The sequence below is a fragment of the Typopeltis vanoorti genome, chromosome 3 (genome assembly GCF_054136105.1).
Source record: "Typopeltis vanoorti isolate ZY-2024b chromosome 3, IOZ_Tvanoo_1.0, whole genome shotgun sequence".
NCBI lineage: Eukaryota > Metazoa > Arthropoda > Arachnida > Uropygi > Thelyphonidae > Typopeltis > Typopeltis vanoorti.
The window spans coordinates 172,181,654-172,195,612 of NC_143551.1; the positions used below are offsets into that span (position 1 = coordinate 172,181,654).

The window sequence follows — 13,959 nt, forward strand, 5'->3', positions numbered from 1 at the left end:
CCTTGTTCTTCTTGTTTAATAATCTTGTAGAACTAGAAAATACCACCTTGGAATGTATACATGCAACTATAATTAATTGCTACTTTAAATTCATATGAATTTTCTGATAACTATATAAAAAATCATTTCATTGCATTTTGTTCTGATGGAGCTAGTGTAATGTTAGGAAACAAATCAGGTGTTGTAATCAAATCTACAAAAATTTCCCAATGTTTTGATTTGGTATTGTGCTCATCATTTACACTTAGCATTAGATGATTCGATAAAAAAAACATTAAAGAAATAAATCATTTTGAAATATTTATGAATAAATTATATGCTTTTTATCATCGATCACCAAAAAATCAACGAGAATTAAATATGATTGCAAAAGACATTGGTATCGAAATTTTAAAGATCGGCGCCATGTGTTTGGACCATAATGGGCAGCTTGCGGTTTACAAATGGCTCTTGCTTTGTGGAGAAATTACCCAGCTTTATGCAAGCATTTTGCATCAAATGATAAATATAAGGGCTCTTTAAACCCACTTCTCAATTTGGAATTTTTAAAAGATCCACCATTAATGATTGCTATCCTACAGGAATTATCATATCTGTCTACAAAGTCGCAATATAAATATTATAAGGGCTAAATTAGGCCTTTTTTTTTTTTTTTCCCCTTGATGATACGAGCCCTTTGTTAAAATTTTCCATTGCCCACCACTGGTTAGATCCATAAAATAATGTTGACCAGCTTAACTATCAACAATTCTAGCATCCTGTTACAAGTAAGACGTGGTAATGTGGATGGTGACAATAATGAAATGTATAATCAAATTAGTCAAGCAAATAAGAAAGGGGTGATCATTATGGGTGAGTTTAATTATGGCAATATAGACTGGAATGATAAGATAACAACTGGAAGTAAAGAAAATGAGTTTCTTGATTCTTTGAGGGATAACTACCTCAGACAGTATGTAACAGAGGGCACACGAGGATTGAGGATCTTGGATTTGGTCATCTCATTAGAGGATGTAAATATATGATTGGGACTTTTAAACTGTTGAGAGGTGGTTACAGGGTTGACACTGGGGAGTTCTTTCACTTGGTTGAACAGCGGGAAGTAGTGATGACAAGAGGCCATCCCTGGAAGTTATGAAAGGAAATTGTGAGCAAAAGGGTGAGGAGTGGTTTCTTTGAATGGAGGGTAGTTGAACCGTGGAATGGATTGCCTGATGGAGTAGTGAGAGCAAGAACTGTCAATGAATTTAAGGAGTGGTATGATAGACTTTGTGTTTCTTAGGGGGCACCTCCCCTCGATGAGTCTTGACAGACTTTATGTTCTTAGGAAGGACTTCCCACAATGAGTCTTTTGACTCCATGGGGGCCTGAATAATAATAATAATAATAATAAAAATAATAATAATAAACGAGGTGTCAAATCATCCACCAATTAGTAAGAGTGACCATGAGGTGCTTATCTGGGTGGTTGCCAGCAGTGTGAGGACCTCTGTGAGAAAAGGGTATATGTGGAACTACAAGGGGGGGGGGTGATTATGAAGAGCTCTGGACACAGCTTGCGGGTGTAGCATGAATGAGGACTTAGCTGGAAAAGAGATCAATGCAGCTTGGATTTTCGAAAACTATCTAGCAGATGCAATGTCTAAATGTATTCCAAGGATGAGAAGGTAAGTGTGAGATGGATGAATAAAGAGATTAAGAATGCGATACAGAGAAAGAAGGCATTGTGGAGGCAGCATAAGAAAAGTGGAAATAACCAATTCCATGAGGTCTACAAAGACCAGGCAAGGAGGGTGACTTGGTTGGTGAGAGTAGCTAAAGAAAGGTATGAACAGCAGTTAGCTAATGAAGCCAAAAAGAATCCTAAGGAGTTCTTTCGATATGTAGCCAGCAAAAGAAAGAATGATTATAGAAGGATGACATTGATTGGAGGAAATGGTATAAAGACAGCTGTTGCAGAATGTGTGGTGGAGATACTTAATGAGCAATTCAAAAAGGTCTTTCAATCTTGTAAATGTGACTTCATGGAGAACTTGAGAGCAGTAGATGATGGGGAGGAGAGACTGACTGTAAGTGAGCAAGAGGTATAGGGGAGTCGAGTAAACTAAATGTTAATAAGGCTGTGGGACTTGATAATATATCACCACATACTCTGAAGGAGTTGACACCTGTCTTGACATATTTTTTTAATACGAGTCTTGCACTTGGTCAAGTCCCTAAGGAGTGGAAGGAGGGCAAGATTGTGCCACTTCATAAAGGAGGTGATCAAACTCAAGCATCAAACTATAGGCCTATCTGTGTGTCAGGTGTTGTGGTTAAGTTGTTGGAGAAGCTTGTGAAAAGGATACAGAGTTGGGTTGACAACAATGGTATCATCTTTGATGGACAGCATAGATTTGCTAAAGGGATGTCATATTTTAGTAATCTACTTATTCCAATAAAGTGACTACTTCCTTGGACAGAGGAGAAGGATACACAGTAGTATACTGTGTATTCTTCAGGAAAGTCACTAGTGGAGTGCCTCAGGAATCTGTACTGGGGACATTACTGTTTAACTTGTATATTAACGATATAGGTGAAGATTTGGATGGAGATATTCAGTTGTTTGCAGATGATGCAAAGTTGGGATGAACTATGAAGAGTAGTGAAGATGTTGTAGCCTTACAAGAAGACTTGAATAAATTGAATGATTGGGCACGGAAATGGAGATCTGAGTTCAATGTTGCAAAATGTAAGGTTTTAAAATTTGGAAAAAAAAATTGGATGCAGAATTTATGCTTGATGAGGATATATTGTTGGAGGTGGAAGAAATAAGAGATCTAGGGGTGATAGTAGATAAGGATCTGAAATTTAGTGGACACATAGCTAAAATTGTGAAGACAACACAAAGGCTTCTGTAAATGATGCAGAGGACACGTGTAGAAGTAGGGAGATTCTTGTTCCATTGTATAAGACTTTAACTAGGCCACACATGGACTATTGTGCCCAGATTTGGTTTTCAGAAGAATGAAGAGATGTTAGAAAGGGTTTAAAGATGATTGACTGAGGTAGTTTTTGACCTCTGGAATGTCGAGTATGAGGAAAGATTGAGAAGATGCAACTTGCAGAGTTTGGTGGACAGGAGGAAGAGGTTAGATATGATAGAGACCTACAAGTTATTAAGGGATTATTATAGGATCAATGCAGGAGAGGTTCTACAGAAAATAGTGGGAGATCGGGGGAGAACCAGAGGTCATCCCTAGAAACTGTATAAAGTGGGTCTGAGTAGGGGAGTAAGAGGCAGGTTTTTTTCATTCAGTGTTGTAAATGATTGGAATGCCTTGCCTGAGAGTGTGGTGTCTGCAAGGAGTTTGAATGTGTTCAAGACAAGGTATGATGAGCTGTGTGTGTGATAAAAGGACCTCCCAGATGAGTCTTTGACTCCATGAGGTCTTGGGTAATAATAATAATAATAATGAGACATACTGTTAGAGAAAATAAAATTGTGTTTAAAAATTATGTTAACAATAGCACTAGAGCAATAGGAAATAAAGTCTATTACAAGAAAAAATATCCAAATAGCAAAATAAATTATTTGAGCACTAGAAAAGTAACTTGTTTTGGTCTTAATCTCAAATAATGAACATCTTGGAAAAATATAACTACATTTTCCATAGATAAATGGTTATTAATTTCTCTGTTTGCCCATTAACTTCCAGTGAAGTGAAGGTTCTATCTCGGGGCCTTCACTTTACTGTGGCTTATAGAGTTCACTTTGAAGTTGCTAAAGAATTATAAAATTGGAGGTAAACTCTAAATTAAAATGCCAAGAAATTATATTATTAGTTTCATCCTTTCTCCAAGTGTAAGCAAACAAAGTTTACATGTGAAATAACTTCACTATTGGGCTACTTGTCTACAGAGGCTAATTATTTCAAATCAGTTACTTTAGTATTCCATAATGCAAAGTACATATCCTTACGGACATGTATAATACTATGCATTATTGAAAGGGCCACTACCCAAACTGGTTTGGATCTTTATTGAGGTTTAATCAGTGGGAGCCAGACCTAGCAGTGATACGAAGGTTGAAATAATGCAGAAGTCATATTTCTATATACAAGCAGCCAAAAGATGTCTATTACTAAGATACTCCGGATTAGAGATAGATGTTGAAAGTTTTTTTTTTCCACATGATTATACTATAAATTAAAGATGATAAGAAATTATATTTTTGTTTTCATCTTTATCCAAGTGTAAGCAAACAAAGTTTGTGTGTGAAGTCACTTCACAGCTGGACAACTTTTATATAGAGGCCGATGACTTCACATCAGATCCCATCAAATAGTCCCATGCCGATTTTTATCCTCTCTCTTCTGCAATTTATTCTGCATATAAGGATCAATAAATATACAATCAGTGCTAAAGTTTCTCTCTCTTACACTCAACCTTTTCAATATTAGTTTCCCTGCCCAATAACTTCAACTTGTTCAGAAAACAATAACTTCTTCAATCGCTTATGTCCTTCCATGTTAAGTTACAGTCCATCTCTAGCATACAACTGCCTTTTTCCCTTCAAACACACTCCAAACATCAACAAATTCCAGACCTCTTTTTTTGCACATTCTTGCAATCATATCATTCATTATCATTGCTCATTCTACTTAACTCGTAATTGTCAAAATGAGGCAGCACACACACTATCCTCCCATTGACACTTTTCCTCTTCACAATATCTAATAATGTTCTTAAATCATTTCCTACCCGATTTATACTACCTCTCAGGTCATTCGTACCCACCATAACTATCATCTTGTCTGCTTCATGCCCTCTCTTTATTGCTAAAGCCACTCTTTCTATTGTCCCATCAGCCAAGCACACCTCATGCATACCACTCTCCATACCCTTAATCATAGAATCACTATATATGTTACCACTCTTAACTTCATTCAAGTCCGCACTCATGGACTCATTCTCTATGCTATTCAGCATGACTCTCCCAGCTTCATTGCTCAACTCTCTATTACTTACCCCCCCCCCACTCTTACGACATCTCGTTTATAGGCCACTTGTGGTTTTATTTTGTTGACTCCCGATCACTTCCATACTATTTATTACTGCATCATTCACCAAAGACTCACCCATATGTAATCCTGTTCTAGTTACTTCAGCTAAAGTAATCTCTGTAGTCCTAATTTCTCTGTTTAACACATTAAACTCAGCTTTAACTTCCAGTATCTCCTTACCGAGCACTTCCACTTCCTCATGAAGAAGATGAAGCTTATTTAAATCGTCTTTTACCAGCTTGAGTTGGCCTTCTCTCCCTGGGATTGCTCTCCAGTCATCACTGCAATTGACTATAAGACCACATTCAATCAACAGGATGGAACCATTTAAAAAACCTCTCATAGCAAGAATAGACAGAATTTTATCACCCTCTGGTGAATATTGCATAATGTGAGTGGTCTATATCATCTAGTCATAAATTTGATATATCCTAGAATGCTTCTTTCTAAATACAAAAATCGTCTGACTGAACAATGAAATTTCCACAAGACAATATTATAAAGCATTTGGATGTCATATTGCTGGTTTTCAAATCCATGTTTCTTTCTAATCTTCCATGAATGGTATTTTAATTCATTAATTATAAAAATCAAAATTTTCTTCTCATTGCTGACAGGTGGTGAGTATTGCAGAAAAATAACCTGTTCTGTTGTAAGTAATGGAATGCACAAACCATTTACATAATCTGTTCCAAATACGCAAGGCAAGAGGGCAGCTGTAGAATTCATGTTCTGCTGTTTCCAATCAATTGCAGATGTCACTGATTGGATTTCAAATGTTAAAGTACCTCCATTTTGATGGTATCGACTGGAAAGGGGCCATATGAAATTCTCCAAACAAGATCCCTCTTATTAGTGTGCCCTTGGAACGTCAACAATAGTTAAGAAACAAATTATTGTTGTCATTACCCAACTGTGGAACTTCACAGCGAAACAGATTAAAGATTACTTTATACCAAATTTTACTGTTTTTTAATGGAAAGAATGTCAATTCCAGAGTGTTTTAGCAGTCTTAGAGTTAAGCACACAGTGTTGTAGTATTCAGAAACAATCTCAGTTTTTTGTATCTTTATAATGATTAACTCCAAAGGGAAGATGAAAAGCCAGGTAGTACAGGAGAGGGTCTGCACATGTGTGATTAGCCTGCAATATTTCATGGATTTTAGAAGCTGTATTGCTTAAATAGCAGAATTTTAATACTGGAAGTCCAAATCCTCCATGATTCTTTGATAGTTCAAGAAATTCCTTTTTAATTTCTTAATATCAGCTGGACCAAAAAAATTGCACAGGTTTACTATATAATTGCCTTTCTTCAGCTTCTGTGATGTCTATAATATTTATTATGTACAACAATTATGGTTTTGAGTACTATGGCTTTAGAAGAAAAAGGAGAGTGGCCCTATTTTCCTGTCTTCTTACATTTAAAAGTTCTTGGACTGGTAATATTAAGTAAGTGGGGATGGGAATTCCAAGTATAATGAGGAGTTCTCTCTTAGGGGTTAGTCCAACAGGGATGCCTCCAAGATCTCACTTTCCAAAAACTTTTAATTTTGTCTTGTCTGCATTAATAGTTAATCCACTGCTTTTGCTGAATTTTTCCAAAATACCAAAAAAATATCATTATTATTGTTATTCAGGCCTCCATGGAGTCAAAAGATTTCATGGAGGCCTGTAGGTCTTGTCGATCTTGTCTTTAGGTCTTGTATCACCTTGCATGGACATAATTCCCCTGCTATCATTCAGTGGTACTCCCCTCTCCCTTGTTGCCTTTCTTATCTTCTTGAACATATCCCTCCTTTTCTATTCCTGAGAAGATGCCATTCTCATCTAACCATATGTCACTTATTCCAGCTATTTTTGAGCAAATCATTTCAGTCAATGCAACAATTCTATCTCCCTATTTCTGATACACTTGTCATTCATACATAAGCATAACATTTAATTTCTTGGGCTATAACCACTCATCATCCACACATATTGTTCATTACTGATTTCAAAATCTACTATTCCTATATTGTCTCTCTCTGGCCAACCCTGTTTCTCTATCCAACTTACATTCTCATCTTCATTCACATTCGCATCAGTTTCATCTGGTCCACTCTCCTACTCATTTACATTCTGCCTTCCACTGATACCTTATTTGCATCACTCATTATACTTCCTTCCAGCAGCAACCTTTACAAATGACTCACTCCAAAACCATTCAGATGCAGTCCATCACTCTTACATGGTTCCATTCATCCCTTAAATTCATCCCACACATTTACAAAGTGCACTCCTTTCTCTTCACACATTTTCACTAACATTCCATTCAAGATCTTTGCTCTCCATCACAACTCATTGTCATACCTGGGCAACACACAAACTCTCCTTCCTAGCACACTGTTGTCTTTCACTCTCTCCTCAATAATCTCCTGATATCAATCTTCACATTCTTGCTGTGTCTAACCAAGTCATTCATTTAACCACAACCGCTAACCCCCCTCTTGCACTTATCATATCCAGTGCCTCAATCACCCTGTTCATTCTCCCTCCTGGAAAATAGACTTTGTGCACCCTCTCATCCACTACAGCTTTTATGATGGATCTTCATATAGTACTATTCTTGAGTCATTTGCTACTTCTTTTTCTGCACTATCTTTCATTTTATTCTTTCACACTTTTCCGCTCATATCTGCTATCCATTAATTTCATTCTATACATGCCTCATCTCATTCCTCAACTTTATCCGTGTGTTAATGTAACATACACACAAATAATAAACAATACTGAGCCCAACCACATGAGTGACACTAAAGTCCTATCTAGTTGGAGCACCCTCTGAGGGCAGTAGTAGGTGGCCTGGAATGTAAGGTGGGACCTCTGGTGATGAGTGTTTCCCAAATCTTCAGAAGCTTAATACAACCATATTTATTCAGATTTGGTTGGTTTTTGAGAGCTGCTGCTGCTGCTTCCAAGAAAAGTCTTTCTTTCTTGAATTACTGTTTTTGTAATCCCCGTAGAGGTCCTAGTGACTAGGACGAAATATAGGAAGTATTAAATTCTATTTTAATTATTTTTGAGTGTTGTAAAAAATCCATTAAGCCTCCAACATGACCTCATCTTTATCATTTCATTCAAGCAATCATTCTCACTATTGCTCCATCAGTCAGACATGCTTCTGTTCCTACAATCACATCAGCATTTGCTTCATCAGTCATGCTCACTTGAAAACTGTGCTGGTTTTTCCTTTCTTAATCATTTCCATATTAACAATCACATTCTCTGCATTCATATTCACATGTTCACTCTTCTGGTTATCATTCACTGTCTTAGGTCCATTACTGCAAAAGGCAGTAATGGACCTAAGTTATCTGTTATTCTTTAATTCCAGTTTCCAACTTTCATTCAAGTCACTGCAATCCATTAATATATCACACTGTCTAGAGACCCGCACTCGTTTACTTCTCTTGTTTAATCTATCAACCAAGATATCTTCCATATTTGTCTCTGCATACGTATTCACTTCCAACAGTGAGCCATCTTAGTAAATTGCTCGCCACTCATCACACTTAATTGTCATGCTTTGCATCTGGTTATCCTAGTTCTTACTGCCAGTTTTGCCTCCTTTAACTGTTATACACAAAATTGCTACAAAACTTACTAACAACCTATCAGTACCACTAATGTATCATTAACTCAATAAAGTTTTGCTGAATGCATAAAATTATTCAAAAATATTCCATAAAATAAAACTTATCTTTGCTTCAGCAACCAACTTTCATTGCACTCTCGCATACACCATTTCACTTTTCCATGCAGAGAAAATATACTAAAATGTTATGTCGACATACAAATTTGACCAGTGCAAACTATCCACAGACAATACTTTCTATCTGGATTAGACTCCCTGGAAGTCTAAAGCAAAAACTCAAACAAATTATATCAAAAACGTTTCTTTTTTCACAAACATGTTTTTTACTCATCCTACTCTATCGTCATCCTCTGGTGACAATAGAGTAAGAAGTAAGAGTAAGATATATATCAGCTTGTGATCTGACAATCATTGTATATATAATTTTTCTTATCCAACAATCTTTCTTTATCATAAATGTAAGTAGATTGCCAAAGCAAGACTTACTTTTCATAAAACCTTACTAATCATCACAGAGAATTCTATGGATATAAATTTCTTATAGGAAATATATTAATATCTTATGAGAGATACAGCAGTTCTAGTTAGTTACCATTAAAAATAGTTATATTTCAGGTCAGAAGTTATGTAATCGAGACATCACATTGTCTATAATATTTTATTACAGTAACTATGTATCTTTTATTATAAGATTTCTGTAAAATTTACAAAAGATCTAACAGAGCATAACATATTCCTAATTGCTCATATTTAGTTTTACATGCACACTTGCCATGTAAATAAACGCATGCTGAAATGATAAACTAATTGATTTATTTTGATCATTATAGTTTTCATAACTAAAATCATAATTATTGTTGTCATTTCAGTGAAACCATATATTGATCGCACTAATTTAGACACCACAACTGTGAAGAAAGGTAAAACTGTAAAGCTAGATGTGGGTGTTAGAGGTGAACCACCTCCCAAAATTACATGGATGTTAAATAAACAAGTGAGGAAATATTGGTATTATTAAATTGTACTGGGTTCATTAATCTTAAGTGTTTTGTCAAGCTGACTTTTCTAGGTATTGTTATCATGTAACCTGTCAGTGTTTAGTGTTTGGCCTATCATCTAATGTAACTTTTGTTTTTCTGAATCACCATGAATTCTAAATTATTTTTACAATTGCTTTTTTTAATTAGCTATTTTATTCTATGGTTTCGATGATAGTTGAAGACTGAAATTCAGATATTGGTAAGCTGTATTGCCACAGTAGGGAAACAACAACAAAAACAGATTGAAGATTGAGTGAGCAGTCATTAAAGAATACTTTCTTCAGTCTACCAAGAGAGGGTCATGAGGCAGAAAATTAAACAGAAAAAGAGATAATTATCTATGGTAATTAATTATTTTACTATAGATTACTACCTAATAACAGAGTGACAGCTAGTTGGATAAAGGGAATAGTTACCTGATGATACTGCTGGATTTTGCAAAGACATGTGACTGAATACTGCATGGAACTCTTTTGCACAAATTAGAACAAATGGGGATGAATACGAAACTAATGATATGGATACGAGGATAGCTGATGAACAGATACTAATTGGTAGTATATGGAGGAGCAGAATCCAAGAGTAAGCGGATGACTAGGTCTGCTGCAAGGCTGAGTGCTTTGATCATTATTGTTTAATTTGTACACAATTGATACAAATGATATAGGAAATAATTTGAAGGAAACTATTCATTTGTTTGGAAGTCAGAGTGGACAGGGAGACATTGTGTGAAAAGTGTAGATGGTGATTTCAGGAGTAGATTGAGTACCCAAGAAAGAATTAGGATAGTCAAGGATGTGGAGAATGACATTTAGGCCTGGGGAGAGGTGTAATATCATTGATGATAGAGAGGAATGGATGGAAAGGTGTGAAGGAGTCATGTCTGAGAAGTGGGGTCAGTGGGATTTGTTATAAAAACAGAAGGCCTGTTTTTTTTTTTTTTTTAGAATCCGAACAAAATATGGTACAAAACAATTGACGAAACTGCAAAGAGCTACTCCTCTCACCGTTATGCTTAATGCAAATAGTGTGTGACAGGGCACACTGTATATAGACCAGGGAGGTCTATATATACATGTAGATCCCATGTATTGTCAGACAAGCACAATGAGTACAGGCCGAACAATTATTATGGAAGACTTTAACCATGGGGGACATAGATTGGATGGAGGAAAGGGGACATGACAAGATGGAAGATAAATTAATGGACACAGTAGAAAGGATCCTGAGTTGTCCTAAACAAATTAACACGTTCGCTGCCACGCTACTTTGGCATGGTCTGTTCCCCTACGCCAAGCAGTTTTTCTTCTTCAAGGTCAGTACGATAATCTCGTTACCGGAGGTAAACGTCCTACGAGTATACTCGTAGTTGGCTTGTACAGAGCATATACGGTCTATGAGAATACATAGTTTTGATGCTAGCCCCACAAGCCAAGGATTTTCACTTCTTCAAGGTCACTACAATAATCTCGTTCCCGGAGGTAAGCGTCATACGAGTATACTCGTAGCTGGCTTGTGAAGCAGGTTTACCCACTACGAGTATACTCATAGTTGGCAGCGAACGTGTTAATAATGAATAGATTGCTGAATTCTTATTCAGTTTGTGCAATAGCTCTAATACCTATAATAAATTTAGTTTAATCCTTTATCCAAGTGTGAGCAAACAAAGTTTGCACCTGAAAATATCTTCAGGACTGAATATGGTGTTGTACTACCTTACCCCAGTAAGGTAGTACAACACCGGGCAACTTGTAGCAAAGGTGGACCAAGCTAACAACACTCCTATCCCAGTATCTCCCATAATGTAAAACACATCTCATTGCAGATATGTATAATAACACTATACATATTATACATTATACATATAAGGGTTATCCTTTAATGCATAACATTATACATATCCACAAGGAGATGTGTTTTGCATTATGGGAGATACTGGGATAGGAGTGTTGTTAGCTTGGTCCACCTTTGCTGCGAGTTGCCCGTGTTGTACTACCTTACCCCAGTAAGGTAGTACAACACCATATTCAGTCCTGAAGATATTTTCAGGTGCAAACTTTGTTTGCTCATACTTGGATAAAGGATTGAACTAAATTTATTATAGTCTAACCAAGTGAAAAATAAACTTTCAACATCTTTCTCTAAATCCAGAGTAATTGAATAAAAAAAGGTGGCACACCTTTTGGCAACTCCTATAGGTAAAGATGACCTCGCTATTGCTTCTGCCTGATATCTCCACCTCTGGGCCTGGCTTCCACTGAAGAGACCTCAATAATGGGTGAAACTAGTCTGGGTAGTGCATGGAGATGTGTTTTGCATTATGGGAGATAGTGGGATAGGAGTGTTGTTAGCTTGGTTCACCTTTGCTACGAGTTGCCCGGTGTTGTACTACCTTACCCCAGTACGGTAGTACAGCACCATATTCAGTCCTGAAGATATTTTCAGGACTGAACTAACATCTTATTCTCCCTTCCATCTCCCACAATTTTATGAAAAACTTCAGTGTTAATCGTATACCTTGAATGTTAAAGATACCAAGCTATTTTTAACATGGTTTTACTCCATTTCCCAAGTAAGTAAACAGACAAACAAGTCAAGTTTGAGCTTGCAAGTGTTGCAAGTCTAGCTGACCCTGCAGGTAGTGCAAGCCCAAGGCAACTCATTGTAAAAGTAGAATAAGCTCTGATCACTAATCTTAATATTTACCCATAATGCAAAGCACATCTCCTGGAGAAGATGTATGATGCTTTGTATTAAAGGCAAGGAGCCACTACCTGAGATCTCCTCCTGAGATTTTTATTTAATAAGGTTAAAACACCTTATGGTAACTTCTTCTGGTAAAATACTTATAAGCTCTGTATTACTAAAATCTTGGTATTTCTAGCCTGGCTCCCACTGATAAGACCTCAATAAAGGTCGAAACCGGTCTGGGTAGTGGCCCCTTGCCTTTAATACAAAGCATCATACATCTTCTCCAGGAGATGTGCTTTGCATTATGGGTAAATATTAAGATTAGTGATCAGGGCTTATTCTACTTTTACCATGAGGTGCCTTGGTCTTGCACTACCTGCAGGGTCAGCTAGACTTGCAACACTTGCAAGCGCAAACTTGACTTGTTTGTCTGTTTGCTTACTTGGGAAATGGAGTAAAACCAGGTTTAAAATAGCTTGGTATCTTTAACATTTATTATACCCAAGATAAAATGCTTTCTATCTATACCTTGAACATGTCTCAAGCCTTTCGTGCCAACCCACACAACCATCTACCTTTTACCTTCATGTTTATTGGATAAAATCTTATATTTCATTTCTGTCACAGAGACATCATCAGGAATCTGATCTCAAAATTGTAAAAGTGCATGCACACACACACACACACACACACACACACACACACACACACACACACACACACACACACACACACCCACACACTCAAAACAATAAGTGGGAAAAAAAAATAGACTAAAAGCCTAAAGCTTTATGACTGCTTTTGAGTGGTAGACCTAAGAATTAAGTTTCTTCAATCTTGGAAAGTTTAATGCAACCATATTTAATGCTACCACATCAATAGATATGAAGAACCTTAGATGAATGAAATTCTATCTGAAACTTATCATGGCTGATAATTTAATGTCTACATATGTGCTAGCTTTGCATTACTTTGTGAACAGATCATAGCATTCTTTCCCTGCTATTTATGTAGGGGTCTCAGGAGTCATTATATGTTGCATCACTATTTCATATGTGAAATACTGCACTGTCTTAATCTTAAATGAAGTGATGAAAATTCTGTTCCTAAAGGTTGGAGACTGTAATTTCTGATTTTATAATCATAAAGTTTTTTTTCTTTTTTTCCCCTTTTTACTTTCAAGTTTAGAAGTTATTTTCCTAACAGTGTAATTTTAACCTAGTATATTAAATTGTTTTAGTTTGTTTTTAATTAATTTCTTGCTCAGATCACACTTTTTTTTTTTCTTAAGGTGTGCAAAACCTACAATTTCTACTACATTTTAACATACTTAAGATTCTGAATATATCTATCATTATTATTATTATTATGTGACACCTCCAGGGAGTCCAAAGACTCATCGAGGGAGAGTGTGCCAACAACATCGAACGATATAATCCCTTCCAAGTACTAACCACTCTCAAACTTGCTTAACTTTTTTGCATGAGCCATTAGTAGCAGAGGCTCTACCAATCAAGCAACCTTTGCTCTGATCCTTCAACCCCACCAT

At 36.4% G+C, this 13,959-nt stretch overlaps 1 protein-coding gene across 5 annotated transcripts in view; it reads left to right on the top strand.

The window, feature by feature from the left end:
- Nucleotides 1-13,959, top strand: part of LOC150108743 (twitchin-like) — a 2,666,638-nt gene that overhangs the window by 1,024,046 nt on the left and 1,628,633 nt on the right. For all 5 annotated transcript variants that reach the window (XM_090390962.1, XM_090390961.1, XM_090390964.1 and 2 more), the window contains one exon: nt 9,549-9,673. In XM_090390962.1, coding sequence (XP_090247088.1) covers nt 9,549-9,673 — 125 coding nt within the window. The remainder of the gene's footprint in view (nt 1-9,548; nt 9,674-13,959) is intronic.